The 21,035-nt window shown below is 42.2% G+C and overlaps 1 protein-coding gene and 1 long non-coding RNA gene across 5 annotated transcripts in view; one reads left to right on the top strand and one right to left on the bottom strand.

Moving 5' to 3' along the window:
- The window catches only part of LOC116661254, a 49,991-nt gene that overhangs the window by 6,982 nt on the left and 21,974 nt on the right, over nucleotides 1-21,035 (bottom strand). The window lies entirely within an intron of this gene.
- Nucleotides 1-21,035, top strand: part of ARNTL2 (aryl hydrocarbon receptor nuclear translocator like 2) — a 57,164-nt gene that overhangs the window by 21,895 nt on the left and 14,234 nt on the right. For 2 of the 3 annotated variants that reach the window (XM_032472861.1, XM_032472862.1), the window contains exons 3-7: nucleotides 3,874-4,031; nucleotides 8,177-8,256; nucleotides 9,286-9,378; nucleotides 11,460-11,577; nucleotides 11,978-12,121. In XM_032472861.1, coding sequence (XP_032328752.1) covers nucleotides 3,874-4,031; nucleotides 8,177-8,256; nucleotides 9,286-9,378; nucleotides 11,460-11,577; nucleotides 11,978-12,121 — 593 coding nt within the window. Of the gene's footprint in view, nucleotides 1-449; nucleotides 492-3,873; nucleotides 4,032-8,176; nucleotides 8,257-9,285; nucleotides 9,379-11,459; nucleotides 11,578-11,977; nucleotides 12,122-21,035 lie in introns of all 3 variants that reach the window. The other variant, XM_032472860.1, reaches the window with a different exon arrangement.

The following is a 21,035-nucleotide window of genomic DNA, read 5'->3' as shown; positions in this document are numbered from 1 at the left end:
TTTTTAAAATTTTTTTTCATTATTTTTTATTTAACGGAGGTACTGGGGATCGAACCCATGACCTTGTGCATGTTAAGCTTGCGCTCTACCACTGAGCTATACCCTCCCCCCTAAAAATAGCTATTTTACTTAATGTTGTTTCTGTGAATATTATATCCCTCTTTCAAGATTGGCATAGGGTAATTTCTAAATAAAGCACCAGTTGTTACTCATTGTCAGTTATCACAGGTTTTGTTGCCCGATGGGGATGAGGTGCCTGTCAGCTTTGTCAGGAGAACGACTCACACGGACAGCGGTGGTCCCTTCAGTTAGGCGCTCGGGGTACCACGTGTAACTGAGGACTTAATAGGCATTAGGATGATTGGACTGAATCTCACCTTTGTCTCTCTCTGGACAATTACAGGAAATCTGTTTCATGTAGTTTGATATTTTATCCTGCTTTTTTGTAGAATGGAAGATGATGAACAACAAGTAGAAATGAAGTCCTTCAGGTATATTGACCCGTGGAGAGGTTACCTGGTGGGTGGGAAAGGTCGCGCATGCCGACCTGCTTGCTAAAGTGAATAGTGATGTCAAGACAGAATGAATTCAGCAATATTAGGTTCTTCTCGTATGTTATGCTCCAAGAAGCAGTGATCATCAGGTACATAATCTCTTTCTTCTCCATCTACTTGAGTAACATTTTGGCTTACGTGTCTTTAAATTTATCCCAGAATAGCTGTTTATTGAAAATAACTATTATTTTCTGTAAGCACTAGAGAAATCCTGATTCATCCTATAAACAAATCAGAATTACTTATAAGGAGCATCTGACTATTAGGAATCCATCACCATAAATTCTGTCAACTGTTTCAACATCTTCTTTCAACATGAACACATTTTTTTTTCTACACCTGACAACACGGCCAGATCTCAGTTTTGCTTTTTCTCCTTTTATTCTGTTTTTTAATATGATTCTTCAAAACACTGGCATGGTTCAAAGAGAAAGGAACAGTTCACAGAATTAAGAGCCAGAGCCCTGATAAATTACTAAGCAGAGAACTAGCCTCTGGGTAAATATGCCTGTCTTTGATACAGTCAGCCAAGAAATCTTTTCTCCTTTAAGTAAAGTACCTTGTTCAGAAACTGGCTGTTTCTCCTTCCTCCATGTTTCCTAGCCCTGTCATTATCACTTATTATTCTCACATTGTTCAGTCCCATTAGATTGCTCCCACCCATTCTCATCTCCCTCCCAACCCTCCCTTTGAGAGAAGGTACCTCTGTCCCTTGCTACTGTCCATGGTAATGGGTAATATTGTTAGAAAGAAGAGGTGAACATTCTAGCAAAAGATAACTATAATATTTTTTAAATCATATATCTTTAATCTAAAAATTGCTCACGAATAGACCAAAGCATGAGTAGATAACTAAATTTTATGTAAATACACATGTAATTTGAATTCCATCCCATTCACCCCAGAGTCCGTATTTTGTTTCAGGGGTGGCATTGCCCAAGGGTGAGTGGTTGGGGTGGGGCTGTTAGCTCCATCACTGCTTCTCCCCCTTCCCCTGACTCTTCCATCTAGTTTAAAGTCTCTAAAAACAGATCAGGACAAGTCTTCTATCTTCCCTCATTCCCATTAGATTGCCTTCCCCAAATTCTTCTTATGTAGACATTCTGGAGTTGCCATGATCTGAGTGTTGTAGGAGAAACAGACAAATGTTTATAGGAAAGTCTAAAAAGTAAAATTACCTAATTCTTGACATCAAAGATGTACATCACCCCCGCGTTTTATCATGTATGAAAAATATCTTACCATCAGTGGCATCTTTCTCTTAACTGGCAGCATTTTTCTTTCCTGGTGACGCTTTATGTAAGAGTGCATCTTATACTTGATGGTGTCTTCGGTTTGATGACATGTGGTCCTGGTGTGAAAGGTGCTGAGGCGGTGACAGAGGGAGGTGATTAATCATGCAGTTGTCGAAGAAAGCTTCCCGGAAGAATAAGTGAGCTGGGTTTTGAAGAAGGAAGAGGGTTTTTCCAAGACTGTAGAAAGGAAGGACAGTCTAAGCCCAGTAAAGAGCCAGGCGTAGAGGGGAGGTGAGACGACTTGGCATGTTGGAGGACCAGAGGGTCGTTTGGCATTGCTGCTCTGTGACATCCAGAGCTGTAGGGAGAAGCCATGGATGGAAAGGCCGAACTGGAGATGAAGCCAGGTCGTGAGAACATTGGGATGTCAGGAGGGAGTGTGACCTTTCCTCTTAAGCTGCGGAAATGCATTTTAGCAGTTTTTTGCAATGGGATCAGATGATTTGATTTTTTAAAACAATATTTCTGGAAGTAGTGGGTAGGATAGAGTGGATCAGGAAGACACCCGAAGAAGCAGGAATATTCGTTTAAAAGGCTTTTGGGAGTCGTGCAGTCAGCTGTCATAAGGGCCTGAATGAAGGCAGGAACAGAGTGGATGGAGATGGAGGAGAAGACAATTTAAGAAATTCTTGAAGAACCAGGATCTGTAGGAGTTTGTGAGTATTTGACTCTTCAGGGTGAAGAAGAAGGAAGGGTCTACAATAAGTCTAGTAGGGTCACCCATCATGATGAACCCTCTGGAAGGAAGAGTGATCAGGGCTGGTGGAGGAAGGAGAATTAAAATGGCGTCCATTGTATTCAGAGAATGTGTCAGTTTGGGATTTCTTGGTGCATAATTCTAGTTCTGAAGGTCGGGAATTGGATGAAGTATGAACGAGATCGGTACTTAATGGTAAGTAGCGCGTGAGCCGTTGTAAAGCCCTATGAGGGAATGAGATCTCTTAGGGGAAGCTACAGGGTGAGGAAGGAGTGGTGCCAAGGAAGGAATCTTGGGGGAGCCAGTGTTGAAGGACAGGGGCAGGGCTGGGTACGGAGACTACGGGGACCGGGCTGAGCAGCGAGGATGGAGCAGGAGAGGTCACGGAAGCCAGCGAGGAATGAGAAGTGGCAACAGCATCAAAGTCAAGGCAGGGATCAGCCAGGGTTGCGTAAGAGAAGGATGACCTTGCTAGGGTAGTAGTAGTGGGGCCGGGGTTGTGGAAGCTTGATTTTAATAGATGGAGAGATGTCTGGGAGATGAAAGGTGGGGTGGAGACTGTGCTCTCTCAGGAAGTTGGCAGAGAAGGGAAGACGGTAACAAGGGGGAGGTACCCCTAGAATTAGGGAAAGGGTTTTTTTTCAATTGAAGTATAGTCACTTTACAATTGAGTTGTGTCAGTTTCTGGTGTACAGCACAGTGCTTCAGTCATACATGAACATACATATATTCCTTTTCATATTCTTTTTCATTATAGGTTACTACAAGATACTGACTATAATTCCCTGTGCTGTACAGAAGAAACTAGTTGTTTACCTATTTTATATATAGTAGTTAGTATCTGCAAATCTTGAACTCCCAATGTATCCTTTGGAGAGGGTTTCTTCCCCAAAGGAAGAGACTTGAGCCCATTTATCGACCCATCGAAGGAGCTGGGAAAGAGAATGCGGTTAAGATGCTGATAACTACTCCAGGGAGGAGCCAGCTTTGAATAGAAGGCATCCCATCTTTTCCTCTGAGACTGGAGGGAAGCTAAAAGCCCACCCGCCCCAGCTCTCAGACAGAGGTCTTAGTTCTCCAAGGTTTCAGGGAACAAGGTGGGAAGGGAAGGAGCAAGGGGAGTGGGGTGGAGGGTAAAGCAGTGTGGATGAGCCCTGTCCCCGCTCCCCGCCGCCCCCTCCTCCTCCCTGAATGCCAGCTGCAGGGCTGAGGTTGGGAGGAAGAACACGTGTGCTTGCTGGCCTCACCTGAGCTCCCGCTGGTGCCTCTGGGGTAACGGGGGGTCTGCTGAGTGTGAAATATGAACGAGGTTCTTTTTCCTTCTTAGAGAAGCTCATAGCCAGACCGAAAAGCGGAGGAGAGAGAAAATGAACCACCTGATTGAAAAACTGTCTGCCATGATCCCTCAGTGCAACCCCGTGACACGGAAACTGGACAAACTTACAGTTTTAAGAATGGCTGTGCAGCACTTGAGATCTTTAAAAGGTGAGTTTGCAAGCGGCCTCCACACTCGGATGCGTGAAGTCTTGCCTGTTGCTGAGGTCCCTGAGGGGTTGGTTTTGTTGTTACTGGCTGTTGAGATTTATACAAATGAGTCTTTCAGCTTTATAGGCATTAATTTTGATACTTGTCCATGTTCTGGATGTACAGAGAATAATAATTTGAATGTCAGAAAACTTGGTTTCACTAAAAGCTTCACCTTAAGTTCACTATGTGAACTTGAAAGTCTTTTTATTTCTGCTTGTTTCCCGTGTATAATGTGAAGATGGTAATATCTGCTGTGTGTACCTCTCGGTATTTTAGGAGAGGTTCTGAAATGTCTTAATTCTAATTTTAAGTTATTGTCAGATTTGCATTATTAGAAAAGAAAAATGTCTTTAAATTCTGCAATTTCTATTAAAACTTCATTCAGACTTATAAGCAGCACCTTAAAGTGCGTCATACCTTACTATTCCAAGGTGTCCTCACATAAATGAGACACTGGGGGGAGGAGGTGCTTATCCCTTGCTTCTTGGGGTGTGTGTGATCAGTTCTGACTTTAGCAACTCCCCTACTTGGGCTTGAATTTTAAATCAAAGTGTGGTAAGTATTCACTTGTACATGTAGTGTCAATATCACGTCTGGTTTGGGAATAACCCCAGTCCAACTTGTGGGGCGGAATGATGGAAATAGAATTGAGTGTCAGATATGTGAATGTCAATGACATAAATTTATATTGAGAAGATCAGAAGACCTGGCAGAGGCGTGAGCTGCAGACCACAGAGGAGGGACTCTGAGGGTTCAGATTTGTAAAGACCGAAAAAGATGATAGTGAAATCCGGCTTAGAAAGTATGAGAAGGGAAAAAGCAAAGGAAGACCAAGGGTCTTATTCAGATCTCAGCCCTACGCTGCATGCCAGGGGAAGGAAGATCTGTTTCAGGGAAGGGAAGTTCTGTGGTCAGCACACAGGGACTTGGCCACGTCGGGTTAAGGTGGCTTAGAGGAGAGCAGTGTTACCTGGACTCCAGGCACAAACTGGAGCCCAAAGAGGATCTTATTTCATAATGAACAAAAAAATAATCCTGGCAAATCTGTTCACATTGGAGGAGGTGGGGGTCATATACAAATCAGGATGTAAAACTAGACACAGTGGTTAAAGGGCTATTTCAGAGTAACTGGTGCAAGTTGTGCTTTAAATCACCTTCCTCCCATCTCTGCACATGGCAGAAAGGCGGCATATGCACCCCGACCGGCTGAGTGCATGCAGATGTGGAGAGCCAGAACAGCCCCCGGTCCCACCATGCAGAGCAGCGCGGGTGCCGGGGGGACACTGCCTGGCAGGCTTCCTCTGGGGAGCCTGATTGGAGGTCTTCTTTTCAAAACTGTCTGTTGTGAAATAAGATTCTCTTTTACCCACAAGTGGGTCTTGCCTAAGTTGTAAGCAATGTTTCCCTTAAATCTTTTAGCAACGACCGTAAGTAGGCTCAGCTGAGGTCATTTGATTGCAACCCTGAAATTACCTGACATTTCACATTCACAACGTCCTCAGGGAGGAGGATCTAAGGAAAAAGCCATGAATCAGTCAACTGACCACAGATGTGAACTGAGCACCTCCTCGGTTCCTGTTCTGTGCTGAGGTTATGAAAATGGAGGCAAGATCTCTGTGCTTGAGGGGTTCGTGGTGGGCAAGGGAGACAGACCCATGAAGAATGCATTAAAACCTAGTGTGATAAATGTGTGAGTGTGAGGAGGGCCAAGGGAATCTCAGTGGAGAGGAGACACTACCTAAATCTGGAAGGGGTTCTTTGGAACAGAGTATAGATTTCATCATTGGCCCTTCTAAGCTGAAGTCAGGTGCTCATGCATTCGTCACACATCCTGACCAGATCCTAGTCAGTGCTACCCCCAGATGAGATGACTTAAAGCAGCTGGGGCTGGATTCCAGTGCCCTGGCCAGAGTGTACCCCCAACTCACTCCACGAATGCCTGATCATGAGAGATCTGCCTGTCGGTGCTGTTCGTTTGGTCCACACATAATTACTTCTAAGACAGAGGATGGTGAAATGATTTTTTTACTCTACAGTCTACAAGAGTGCTTCTCAAACAATTTGGGGGAAAGGCAAGTGTTCCCTGCCCCCATCTGTTCTAAAATATGGTACCAATGATTAGTGGAAAAATGCTCGCGGGCTGTGATGCCACAGCAATGTTATTTCCATCAAAGTGTCTAAGTGCTTATTCTTAACTTCCGTGTTCATCTCACCACAGTTTGGTGGTGACAGTGGTTTGCAGACCACATTTGGAGTGAGCCCTGGGAGAGCCTGTGGGCGTTCTGTGCGTGGGTCTGAGTACCAGGAGCCGGTGGTTCCTGCGTGAGTCCTGGAGGCAAACCCGGGTTCAAATCCTGGCTCCCTGCCTTCATTGTTATGTGACTTACTCAAGTGTTTTAACCTTCTAATCCTCAACTTCCACACCTGCAAAACGAGGATAAAGTGTTGGTCTCATTGGGTTGTTGTTAAGAGGATAGAATAATGTGTTTCTTAATGGTGGAGGTGGTAGTCAGAGGACCAGGAGGGAGAGTTGTTATGGTCATTTTGATCTTTATTATCATTATCATTATTCTCATTTTGTCATTTCTTTAATCGCAATGATGAACATTTTATACTAAGAGTAAGTGACCGTGTTTCCTCGTTGGTTTTTGCCGTTACCGCTCCGGGGCAGGTGGACAGAGCGGCACTGCAGGCGTTTTATGAACTCACCGCATCCTAGCTTCAGCTCTGCGCTCACTGCCCTCTTTTTCTCACCGGCACGTCCTCACGTCCTCACGTCCTCACTCGCCTGTTCAACCAGGGCACGCCCATCCTGGCCGATCTACACTTTCGGGGTTTCCTCCGCACTCCTCTGCCAGCCTTGCTTCAGGCCAGACCTGGCGGTGTCCCTGCCTCGCTCACACTGATTTATTGCTGCGCCCGGCCTGGCACGCAGCGTCTGCACCTCCCAGCCCTTTCTCAGCTCCCTCCCACCAGGCTACTGTGTTGTAACAGTAAGTCATTTGCAGAACGTCTCTGAGGGCTCCCTAGAAGTTAGGCTCCAAAAGAGATTTCGTTTGCTTATGCCAGGCCTTTTGGGAGTTCTGCCAGTTTGAGACTTTACCAAATCATACCATGAGGGTTTTTGATTTTCTGGTTTTGTTTTTTCCCCCATCACTTAGGTAATTAATTGGTGAATTTGGGCTACAAATCCATCTGAGGGCCAATTAGTAGTTAACACATCTGATGGTGTTACCCATCTTTCTTTTGCAGAAGCATCTTTCCTTGCAGTCCCCCGGAGGAAGGGGTCAGGGTTAGGGAGGCTGGGAAGTGTAAGGGAGGGAAATTTGATTTATTTTTGCATCACCTTTGCCTGGGGATTGTCTGGGGGCAGCACACCTTGCCTTGGCGAACTGTCTCGTGCGCCCCCTTGTGGCCATGAAGGGCTTTCCCGTCCAGGTTGGTGGATGCCCTCAGGACAAATGTAGCTTTAGTTCTTCCCTTACTTCTGTCTGTTTTGACCTGGTAATTCCCATCATTTCCCCAGCTTTTCTGGTGGCTTTAGTAGCTTTCATTTTAATACAATAAGCTCTGTGTTAAGGGCTTGAAATGAATTATTTCATTTATGTTTTATACTTTTTTGTATATTTTGTCTATTATCAGAAGTCTCCATGTGATCTTTAAAGGATCATTCTGATGCAAAAATCCTACGAACCCATAAAATTTGCTTAGCATCCCAGATGCTCCCTATTCAGGATAATTCATGTGATCAGATTTAATAAGCTAAGAAATTGTAAAAATAATTTGAATTATTTTTCAGTCTTGAATATTGTTGCATGTTATTATGTTATAGATAATAGACTGCAGACAGCTCTTTCTGCACATTTGCAGATAAAGGAATAAGTGAATTCAAAGAATTTACAATCTGAAAGCAGAAAATTTCAGTCTAGATAAAACGAAGAGAGGAACGATTACAGAACAGACGTTGGAGCGGCTAGAACAGAAAACACCATCGTCACGGTCATCACCAACAGCAGCCTCGGACTCCTAATGTTCACTGAGCATTTAGTACATTTCCATCTGTACGATATTTTTTAATAACTTTTTGTCTTCTTCATTTTCAGGTATGGCAAATTCGTATGCAGGAAGTAATCGTAGACCTTCATTCATTCAGGATAATGAGCTTAGACACTTAATTCTTAAGGTAAGTAAAGAGATACATTTGTGTAAGTTGTATGTGTCCTTGCGTTTCTGTTTGAATGGGAAGAAGAATTTTTTTCAGTTCACTTCCTACTGTATATAAACATAACAGGACTCCATATTACACCGAATTTCCTTTAATAGAAAAATTTAAGTTATACAAGTAACCTTGTCTTGTGAGTGTAGGATTTCCAAAATAGGGCAACTCGCTTGTCTTTAACGCAAAGCTCCTCGCTCTGCCTAATGCCCCACCTCCCGTACCGCAGGCTCTGTTCTCCACTGTTACCGCCTCCTTCAAAGCCATCTACCTTGGATTCTGTTCCCCCAGCATCCCGTTCTCTGCCGAGGAGCCAGTCACCGCTTCTTTAAATGAGCTGTTAGTGGGTGCTTTGCCGTTTCTGCCCTCATCATTTCATCTGCATGGGTTTTCAGATTCACTGCTCCAGAGGTTTCCCTGATGTGGAAAATGTGACCATATCATTGGCTTATCCTGCCCCCCCGGAGGTCCTGTGTGTCTGGATCTCATGCTATTACCAGTAGGCTTTACGCCATAGTATGACTGAATAGAAAGGTTTAGATATCTATTTGTCCATTTTTCTTTTAATTTTTTAAAAGCCCCTCTTTTATTTGAACAGCTGAATTCAAATACAGTATTCCTGGTACTTCCTTCATCCCAGTCTGCAGAGTCTTCCATCTCAATACATTTGCAGGCAGCTGTTATTGGTGTGTTTTGATATTTTTACAGAGTTTCTGTATGTGTGTAGAATTTAACACATGTGACTTTTATATTATAAAATATCTCAACTAAATATTCCCCGCCTGAGCTTGCCCTGTCAGCAACATTAGACTGGGGTTCCATTTGATGCTATCAATCTTTTTACATATTGAGAAAATGCCTTAAAATGAATTTTCCTAGCTCTTAGGACCACTCTATTAATTCTATTGCTACAGTAGTTTCCTCAAAATCTGAATGTGTGTATGAGAGGGACAGAAGATCTTCTTTAAATATTCACTTTATATTTTTAAATCCTAGACTGCAGAAGGCTTCCTATTTGTGGTTGGATGTGAAAGAGGAAAAATTCTCTTCGTTTCTAAATCAGTCTCCAAAACACTTAATTATGATCAGGTACCCAAAACAGAGGACTTTCTCATACTATGTTTTGTTTTGTTTTGCTTTGTTTTTAAATCACATATCTTGAAGCTCTTTTTCTGAACCTTTCTTCCCACTGGGCTGTGGGATTCGGTTCTGCTAAGTTAAACTCTGAGAGAGATGGGAAGATGTGTAGAAAGAGTATGAGTTTTTATTACTGACAAGAGTGTTTACTTCCTTCAGCGAGTTATTTCAGTTTCCTGAACCTCAGCTTCCCCCTATGTAAAACGTGGAAATTGTGATTATACCTGTCTCTCTTGATGTAAGCACAAAGCAAGCTATCATATGTGAGTGTCTGAAAATATTTGTCACCCTTCTCTGTTCCCTCTAAGAGACAGCATTATTATTTATTAAGTATGTGCGTCACATAACAGCTTTTGATCTATACTCTGGCAACAAAGTCTGAAATACATCTTTTATTTAACTCGTGGTAGGGTTGATTTGCCTCCTCATTACTGAACACTGTTTAATTTAAACTAACTAGTTTAACTCAAACTGTAACACTGAAATCAAGAGTGAATAAACTAGCACCTGTGGTCTCCTTTAAAATAGAAATAAGATAGAAATAGAATAATATAATAAACAATATGATAAATGTAATATATAAATATGATAAATAATAAATATAAGACAGATAAATGATATAATACTATAGAAATCAGATATAGCCCACAGCTTTAATCTTACATAACTCCCATTTAATCTTATATAACTCCTATTTAATCTTATATAACTCCCAGCCTGTTTCCCCAAAACTCGAAGATTTGGAGAGCTAGACGGCATTCATAGATAGTGAGTTAAATAACAGAAAAACATATTATGAGCCTACATCCAGAAGGAATGAAAACCAAATGCATCACGCAGCTGGTTATAGCTGGGGACACAAAAGCAGGGCAAGGCTTGATTATTCTATCTTCTAATTGAAAATGGAGACCATCACACACATACACGCACACCAAGATACTTGATAATTCAGGTTGCTCTTAAGTTCCAAGTTAGTGACTTGGAGCCCAGTCCCACTGGACACTGACTTTGCATTTCAGAGACCTTTCAGGAGACTCACTGACTGCTCAGGAGGGCTTTGGGATCCCCGTAGATCCAGGGTCTGGTCCTCAGCTTTTCAGATTCAGAAATCCGATTTGCTCAGGAGCAGGGTTGGGCATAGACTTGTATTAGCCAGTCACACAATAGACTGATGTATAAATCAGATTGCTATTCATTTTAGTCTGAGATATCTAACTGCCAAGCACTCCAGGCTGCTTGGACCAGTTGGTCCATTTGTTCTGCCTTCTATAGGAATGTCTACTTGGGTAATAAAGGAGTTCAAAAGAGGGGTGATCACTGTGGGTCAAGGAGGGCTTCATATGTGAAGTAGAATGTCTGCTAGGCTTTGAGATGAGCAGGAAGGGGAGGAAGACATTTCAGGTTGGGAATGGGAGTCTTGGAATTTAGGGAGTAGAAGGCAATTGGTCAGACTGCCCAGGGAATTAAGTTTATAGAGAAGAGGTAATGAATTTCAGGCGACGGGACCATGCGAGCAAAGGCATGGACCAGAGAATGCTCTGCATGTGGGAAGAAGTGGAATGCGGAGTGGAGGGCAGTCCAGGTTGGATTTTGGTTGTCAACAGTGTGGTAATTTTTTTAAAACAGTGTGGCAAATTTCTGAGTCACACCATAAGACCACAGCTATTCTGTGACTTCTATAGTGTGCCATAATATAATCTCTGCACTTCTACCAATGGTAAAGTTTTAAGTAAATCATAATATGACCTAGTAGTAATGTGTAAATCTGGGGACGTTAACAAGAGTAACAAGAGCAAATAGAACGTTAGTGATTAGGTGTGTGTACCCAATCATGGGTCTGTGTGCATGTATTTTTTTCCATCTTCAGGTATCATTCTGCTTTTAATGCAGACTAAGCTAATGTCATTCAGTGTAGCAGATGATTCTGAGCTTAAGAAAAAGCAACTTTAACAAAAGAAAGAGCATCATTTGTCTGTATGAGGAAATGTAGAAAAATGATACTGATTTTAAATGAATGTCTACCTTATAAATAGGCTGATTTGACTGGACAAAGCTTATTTGACTTCTTACATCCAAAAGATGTTGCCAAAGTAAAGGAACAACTTTCTTCCTCTGATATTTCACCAAGAGAGATGCTAATCGATGCCAAAAGTAAGTACTCATTTCAGCATTATTACAATTTTATGTAAATATGTATAAAAGGACAGCAATACAGTGTTTTGAAAAGTTAGCTGATAATGATTTTATCAAGAGGAGGTTTATTTAGTAAACTTTATAATCACCAGCCTCAGTTAAAAAAATTAATTTAAATTATCTTTACTATCTGCCCCCCTGGGGAAATACATAAATTGCAAGTGATTATAAGGTATGAAAACATGATTACTTGACAAATACTTTTTCTTGGTATGTTTCCCTTTGGGGTTTACTGTAAAATGATGTCAATAACCATTTCTCAAGTAACAGATGACCAGAAAATGTTAGGAAATGAACGTCAAAATTACTTTAAAATATTATTTTCTACCTATTCTCTTGCCTCCTTGCTCTATGAAAGCTGGTTTGCAGGTTCACAGTAATTTCCATACTGCAAGGAGTCGTGTGTATTCGGGCTCAAGACGATCGTTTTTCTGTCGAATCAAGAGTTGTAAAATCTCTGTCAAAGAAGAGCATGACTGCTTACCCAACTCAAAGAAGAAAGGTATTGTCCTTTTGAAATGTCAGGTGATCTGAGGCTTGGGTATAAAATTAATGTCCTAAATACTTCCTACATTAAAAAAATAAGCTGTATGGTCAAGGCAAATAATTGAAGCCAAAAACATGTATTTATCTAAATAATTCTGGTTCTGGTGAACCAGTACCGTGTTGCGTAGATCCAACCAGAAGTGAATCATCTCATCTACACAGCAGTCCCTGTGAGAGAACATGGTGGCCAACGCAGCTACCTTAACATGGCCGAAACCTCTGCGGTGTTTGATGCAAGTTATAAATTGAGTAAAGGCTAAAATTATCAAGTTTTATAAGTGTTTTGAAGATTGCCGGATTACTTTCTCTCTCCTTCTGGGAAGACTTATTTAGTACTCGTGTTTCAGTCATGTGTTTGTCTTGCTGCATGGCCAGTGCCCAGTAAAACCATTTCACTTCTGTAAACCTGATCTCGCCCTCTGCCCCTTTGCTTCTAAACCTTGCAACCCCACAGGTTGGATTCTCAACCTCTCTATTCTTTTTGAGAACCACTGCTTTAGACATTTCTCTCAAGTATGAGATTCTCTGGGAGCCCACGAGGAGGAAAGAGCGAGAAAGAGTAGAGGAAGAAGGGATGTCCTGGGCAGCAGTGCCCAAACCTGGGGCTGAAGCCCTGCGGGTGGGGGCTCCTCCCCAACTTGCATCTTCCCACAGCTTCTGTCATAATCTTATTTCTAAAGAGATCATTGCATATTGGCTATGATTATATGAAAATGGTAGCAATAAGCCTGAGACGGTTTCCTGACATAATAGTCTCTAATTAAATAGACTTTGGCCAGTCAGTGATTACTGACTACCTGCCATGTGCCAAGTACAAAGGATACCCTGGAAGCAGGCAGACAAGTCATGGCTCTAATGAACTTCATTAGAGGGACAGGAGGCAGCCAGGCAACATGGAAATTGATGAATATTTTAGGTACTGGAAAGTGCAATGAAGTCAATAAAATGGGTTACGGAAGACGGGGATTCGGGAGAAGGAGTTCCTTTGGAGGACTCAGAGAAGGTCTCTCTTATGGGACGTTTGACCTGAGACCAGAACAGTGAGAAGGAGCCAGCTATGGAGAAGCCTGTGGGGAGAAAGTCCTGACGGAAGGGCCTGCATAGGGACCTAGAGGCAGGGAGAATGTGGTATTTGGGGGGAACTCAACAAAGATCAGTGTGACAACAAAGATCTGCAGAAGATGGTGTTAGGAAGCGAGGCAGCTGGGGCCAGGTCATGGGCGGCGGTGTACTGGTTCAACAGCCAGCTCTCTGGGTCAGGTTCTGATAGGAACGTTGGTTGCTGTTTTCCTTTACATAAGCAAGTAAGGGAAGAGTGAAACCATGTTGTCAGAACGTCACTCATTTTTTTTTTAATGATACGAGTGACTTTGCTCAAATAGTTTTTTGGGTGGAGTAATTAGATTTATTTATCTTTATTTAATTTATTTTTAATGGAAGTACTGGGGATTGAACCCAGGACCTTGTACATGCTAAGCACACACTCTACCACTGAGCTATACCCTCCCTATCGCTAAAATAATTTTTTAATACCAGAAGATTATTTATTCAGTTTGTTGGTGCTATTCACGATATAAAAACTACAGATACGATGCACTTTTAAGTCCAGTCTTCATTATGAGCAGTTTGTCCATCGCTTTCATAGATCAGGAAAACAAACAAACAATAACTCAAGCCCTGATTTGTAGCTTGGCCACTTTCTGTTATGTAAATAGTCACACGTGGCTAATTTCAAGCTACCAACACGAGGTTGTTGAACGTGGAGTAGGGGAGGGATAGACAACACACCATTATATGGTATCATGTTCAAAAAAGATTTTCTTCAGTAAATGTTTATGAAGTACACACCATCGGCCAGACACTGGTCTATATGCCATGGCTTATTTTGAACAAAACAAAAACCTTGCCAATAGTGATTAGTGCTATGAAGGAAAAGAAAATAGAATTGGACATTAGATTTTGAATCAGATCTTCAAATCACTATTTCCCAATGTGTTAAAACATGGTTTAAAACAAGAATAAAGCATAATTAATTATACTGATTCATTAAATAATATATATTATGATTTTTAAAGAACAAAAAACTTTTACCATGAATACAATTTGTCCTTATAACATTGTTTTTCATCTTTTTCTCTTATATTTTAATTTCAGTTTTGTGTTTATAATGCACGTAATATATTAGTGCAGGAGTGGATTGTGTAGTTTATACACGTGAAGGGTGCTTACAATTTTTTAATAGCATGCAAAATGAATAATATTTGAAGGCCATTGCGTTAGAGATCAGAGAAATAGCAGGTGAGCCTCAGGATGCCCCTAGAAACATCTCTGCGCTTTTAGTAGACCCCTAACCTGAGAGTGAGGAAGAACGTCTTCACGTTATATTAGGTCCAGTGGGAACTAAGGGACCATTGCCGTCACTGCAGTAACCTATGAAGTATTAAGTCAGACGCCCTGGGTCTGCCCTACTTAGGACTTCATATTAAGACCATAGGAGGACCAAGGCATGTAGGTAGGCTTTCAAAGGATCTGTTCCCCAATAAGACAGACTCTTCAGGATGATGAGTGGAGATGTGAAAGATTTCAGAGGCAGCTGGATGATGTGTTTCATGCTGGACTGAGAAGTGCCCAGTACGGAGGAGACGGTTGCAGCCTGTCAAGCCTGTGGCTCAGGCACCTGCCCAGATGACCCTGGAGGCTTCCCAGACTCGGATCTCCAGAACAGAACCCCAGCAGCCGCACCAGGCCTTCCTGCTGGAAGGGATGGAGAACGCAAACCTGTTGGCAGATAATGGACCATTAAGGCACAGGAGCACCTCTTTCCAGGAAAACCCTCCTGCTGCCCTTTCTGGCTGGCTTAAGTCCCAAATACCCACTTTGGTAATCCATTAATAATCCTGAGCACCTCGTATCACTGCCCTTTCCACACTGTATTAACATTATTATTATTATTATGATGTTATATTTGTCTCCCACACTAGACCTAGAGCTTCATTTCTTTTTCCATGGTACCTGGCACATAGTAGACACTCAGACATTTACTGAAGGCTTAATTAAGGGACCATCCTCTTGTCCTGTGTTCCTGATTTGCCACACATAATTGCTGTCTAATCCACACGAACAATGGAACAATCCAGTGAATTAATCTACATTAGTTTTTGTTTTACCCTGGAAGCAATTTAAACTGTTGAAAAAGATTTTATCCCAGGAAGTTTTTAGCAGATACTCTGGGCTGAATTGCATCCCCTAAAATTCATGTTGATGCCCAGTGTGGTAGTGTTGGGAGGGAGGACTTTTGTGAGATAATTAGGTTCAGGGGTAGCCACGAGGGTGGGGCCCTCGTGATGCCATTCGTGCCCGTGTACACCAGAGCTTGCCGTCTGTGAGCGCACAGCGAGGTGGTAGCTGTCTGCAAGCCAGGACGAGAGCCCCCACCGGGACTCAGCTGCGCTGCCATCCGGGACTCAGCTGCGCTGCCATCCTGGTCTCAGAACCGTGAGGAAGTAACCTTCCGGTGTGTGAGCCGCCCAGCCTGCTTGCCCTGTCGCTTTGTTCGGGGAGCCCTACGAGGCTAAGATGGCAAACAGCTTGGGTCATTTTCCCTACCGTGGCCCTCGTGAGAAGTAAACCTGAAAAGGCTCTGCAGTGGGAACCAGAGGAATCTGGGCCTCTTTGCTGAAGATGCATGTTTGTTACGTCGGCACTTTGCAGTCTGGCTTGAAGCCACACATCGGTGGCAGGACCCTGCCTTGTCTGGGTTCTGCCTTCTTTCTGCCACTTCAGATGTTTTTTTTCGGCTTTTGTCAAATTCTAGGACAACACAGGACTGAATGTATAGAGTCAGCCACTGGTAATAATCTTAGAAGTGTAACAGCCCCTGTGTCTAGTCCTAATTAACCTTTTGTAAAGGCACAAAAAGGAAACTGAGGCAGCCTCCGTGAGACGACGGTACTGTTACAGTATTCTGAAGCAGTCTTGTAAATATTGAATCTTCAGCAAAAACACACGTGTAATAGTCATAAGTTAAAAAAAATCCAAGCAGCAGTCTTAAAGAATGTGATGATCAAACTTCAGTCCTTCCATGTGGCTTTTGAAAGGATTTTTTCTCAACGGTTAAGTTTTAGAGATTTATAGAAGAGGTAGGGAAAATTTCTTCTCTTCGAAATAAATATTGATAATCCTACTGAGAAAATGGAGATATTTCAGAATATCTGGTAAATGGCCAACTAGAGCTAATTTATAGCTGAATTCTGTGATGAGCTAAAAGAACCGAGATATTTTTAAGTCCTTCCGGTGCCCCAGGATCTTACACTGGCTCCGCCCAGCAACAGCCCTGCTGGTGGATGGGCTTTGGATGGAGTAGAAAGGGCCTGGGCTCTGAGTCCAGTAGGTTTTTGTTTTTTTGTTTTTCTTCTTGCCTTTTCACTAATGTACAGTTGATTTACAGTGTTGTGTTAGTTTCTGGTATACAGCAGAGTAATTCAGTTATACATATATATATATAATGTCAATTCTTTTTCATTATAGGTTATTACAAGCAATTGAATACTATACAGTAGGACCTTGTTTTTATCTATTTTATACATAATAGTGTGTATCTGCTAATCGCAAACTCCTAATTTATCCCTCCCTCCCACCTCCCCTTTGGGAACCATAAGTTTGTGTTCGTGAATTCAGTAGGGTTTTAACGCCAGATCTGCTGTTTAACAGCCGTGTGACCTGAGGCAGTGTCCTCTCAATATATGGAAAATGGGTATGGACTGAACTGTGCTTCCCCAAAATTCACACATAGAAGCCTTAACTCCCAGTGTGACTGTATTTGGAGCTCGGGCCTTTAAAGAGGTAATTAAGGTGAAATGATGTCATAAGAATGGGGCCCTAATCCAGCATGATGGGTGTCCTCCAAGAAGAGGAGGAGACAGCAGGGATGGCCACATAAGGACGTGGTGAGAAGCCGGCCACCTACAAGCCAGAGAGAGGCCTCGGGAGAAACCAGACCTTCCAACACCTTGATCTTCTCGCCCCTAGGACTGTGGAAAATAAATTTCTATTATTTAAACCACCCAGTCCATGGCATTTCAGATGCCCGAGCAGAGTGATATGATGGGTTTAATAGCAGCGCCTCATGCCCGTGTGGTTAGGATTACACACGGCTAAAGCAGTACTTGGCTCCCAGGAAGCATTCAGTAAATGGAAGCCACTATTTGTGGCCCAGAAAGGTGAGAAGGACAATAAAAGAGCAAGAAGAGAAGCAGTAATTATTTAAACTCTGCCTGCCGAGCACTTGGCATAAGTGCCTGATTTAATCTGTATAGCAGCCCTGTGCAAACCATCCCAGTCTCGCGAGTGAGAAAGCCGAAGCCTAAAAGTTCTGTAACTTGTCCGAAGAGAGTGGCAGAATCAGGAATCTGGCTTTAAAATCTGTATTCTTTCCACTCTGCCAGGCCACCTACTAGGGCAGCTTCCTAGATGCCAAAGGTTATTAATGAAAGAGATCCATTCTGGATGGTTCCTGCAGCGGACGCATAGCCAGGGGCTTGGCTCCTGCTGCCGGAACGGGTCCCTGGCCACACGCGATGATCATTCCCACACCAGGCTGGGCCACACAGACGCCTGCAGTCAGAGTCAAGCATCTTTTCAAAGAGGGCTTTTTCATCTGCCCAAGTCCTTGACCAAGTATTCACTTAACACCCCAGAGCTCTGGGCCAAAGGCATGAGGCCGACTCGGCCTAAAGGAATGACGAGGGCATGTGTTAGCAATCAGCACCGCCCTCCCTTGCAGTGAAAGAGCTGGAAATTGGGGAGAGCTGTATGTGGACAGAGGCGTAGACAGACGCCCGGGCCAGGGGAAGGCAACTGCCAAATGCCGTCCTGACTGGCCACGTGGACGACCTCCCACTCGTGAGATGCTTTTGTTTCCTACTTTAACCAAAGGGAGTGTCTGGCAAGTGAAATGAGTGTATTTCACATACAGGTGCTACGAAATTGTCAATGCCGTTAGAACACTCCCTCATACCATACACAAGAATAAACTCAAAGTGGCTTAAAGACTTAAATATAAGACACGATAAGCCTCCTAGAAGAAAACACAGGCAAAACATTCTCTGATATAAATCTTAGCAGTGTTCTCCTAGGGCAGTTTACCCAGGCAATAGAAATAAAAGCAAAAATAAACAAATGGGACCTAATTAAACTTGTAAGCTTTGGCACAGCAAAAGAAACCATAAGCAAAACAAAAAGACAACCTAAAGAATGGAAGAAAATATTTGCAAATGATATGACTGACAAAGTTTTAACTTCCAGAACAATAAACAGTGCATACAACTTAATAACAACAACAAAAAAACCCAAACAACCCAATGGAAAAATAGGCAGAAGACGTCAAGAAGCAATTCTCCAGCGAAGACATACAAATGGCCAATAGGCACATGAAAAAATGCTCAATATCACTAATTATCAGAGAAATGCAAATCAAAAGTACAATGAGGTATCACCTCACACCAGTCAGAATGGCTTTCATTAAAGAATTCACAAATGATAAAAGCTGGAGAGGGTGTGGAGAAAAGGGAACCCTCCTACACTGTTGGTGGGAAGGTAGTTTGGTGCAATCGTTATGGAAAACAGTATGGAGATTCCTCAAAAAACTAAAAATAGACTTACCATATGATCCAGCAATCCCACTCCTGGGCATATATCTGGAGGGAACTCTAATTGAAAAAGATACGTGCACCCCAGTGTTCATAGCAGCACTATATACAATAGCTTACACATAGAAACAACCTGTTGATGTCCATCAACAGATGACTGGATAAAGAAGCTGTGGTATATTTATACAATGGAATGCTACTCAGTCATAAAAATGAATAAAATAATGCCATTTGCAGCAACATTGATGAACCTGGAGATTGTCATTCTAAGTGAAGTTAAGTCAGAAAGACAAAGAAAAATACCATATGATATCACTCATATGTGGAATGTAAAAACAGAAAAAAGAAGGCACTAATGAACTGATGTACAAAACAGAAACAGATTCCCAGACATAGTAAATTAATGGTTACTAGCGGGGGAAAGGGGGTGGAAGGGGTAAATTTAGGAGTTGGATAATTTGCATTATTAACTACTATATATAAATATAGATAAAAACAAATTTCTTCTGTATAGCACAGGGAACTGTTCAATATCTTGTAATAACCTTTAATGAAAAAGAATATGAAAACAAATACATGTACGTACATGTATGTCTTAGACATTATGCTGTACATCAGAAATTGACACATTGTAACTGACTATACTTCAATTTAAAAAAAAAAAGATTGGCCATGGGTCACTCAAGTGGGGCTTCATTGTTCTGTTCTCTCTGATTTTATGTGTGTTTGAGATTTTCCATAATAAAATTCTTTAAAAACATGATTGGCATTAAAAACATTTCAACCCTGATTCTAACATGAATGTCATGGATGCAAACTTTGAAAAAAGGTTTTAAGGCTGGGATGAGATTAGTCATGTATCTCCACTTGTGAAATCAAAGCCTGATAAGGATGGGTGACTATTACCAAGTATCTTAGGTCTTTCTTAAATTTATCTTGGTAAGATAATCAGTACTCCACTGGCTTCTTGTGCAAGCATGGCAGGTGCTGTCAGAACCCAATGGCATCCTCCCATGGCATTAGGCTCCCAGTGTTACACACTTGACTCTCTGCTTGACCCCTTTCTCTGATTCTTAGAGACAGTTCTGCCTGGACCGGCTAGGGCAGGCGTCCGTGCTGGGGCGTCAGGGCTCCCCGGGTGCATCCCCATCCACCGGCTAAAGAGAGCTGATGGATGAGCACCCCAGCTCTCTCTCCTTGACGTCCCTCAGGCCACATTATTCTGAAGCTCTTGCTCTGCATGTTTTCCCAGAACACCCCTAATCGATTTAGCTTCGGTTTCCTGAAGTGGCAAAACACTTGTTGGAAAGTGTCTCTCTTACTAGCTTCTTTCTCTCCTCTGGGATCAGCTCTCAAATACACTCCTTGGACTTGAATCCTTGTCTCAGGATCAGCTTCTGAGAGAATTCAAACGAAGGCAGCAAGATACCAGGTTGAGAGACCTAGCCTGCAGCTTGTTGAAGAAAAATGTCACAGAGCATTTTGAAAAGATGTCCTGTGGACTCAGGCAGTGTTTGGGTTAAAATGGTTTTTTTTCCCCTCTTATTAAAATCATGGAGTAGACTGCACATGAATCTACCCTGTGGATCTGATGTAAATAGTTTGGTGATGCTGAGGGAGGGATCAAATTAGGAGTCTGGGATTAACAAATACACACTACTATATATAAAATAGATAAAGAACAAGGACCTACTGTATAGCACAGGGAACTATATTCAATATCTTGTAATAACCTAAAATGGAAAAGAATCTGAAAAAGAATACATATGTATATGTATGTATAACTGAATCACTTTGAGGTATACCAGAAACTAACACAGCATTGTAAATCAACTATATTTCAATAAGAAAAAATAGTTTGGTGAGGATTGGGGCCCATGACCCCAATATTTAGGTAAAAGTCTAAAGAATTCTTGGGATAAGAGGATTTTTAATGTATTTTTTAAAGCTTTAGATAATTGATCAAATGGGTCAAATTCCATCATTTGCCAACTGAATAAATGTTCACTGGGAGAGTTGAGGGAAAAGATTAATTTGGAATTGTCGGGCACCTTGTTGTCAGAGAAGAATTGAAGTAAAAGGCTGAGTTCTGTATGATGAGACTCCATGTGCAAATGTAAAAAAATTTTAGTCTATTTTCAGTTGAGTAGAATATTTTTAGTCAGCACCATTTGTACATTTGCAAGCATCATCAGAAATGCCTAAGTCAGTGCACAAGCCTTT

This window comes from Camelus ferus, chromosome 34 (assembly GCF_009834535.1).
Source record: "Camelus ferus isolate YT-003-E chromosome 34, BCGSAC_Cfer_1.0, whole genome shotgun sequence".
NCBI lineage: Eukaryota > Metazoa > Chordata > Mammalia > Artiodactyla > Camelidae > Camelus > Camelus ferus.
This window is presented reverse-complemented; position numbering and strand designations above follow the sequence as displayed.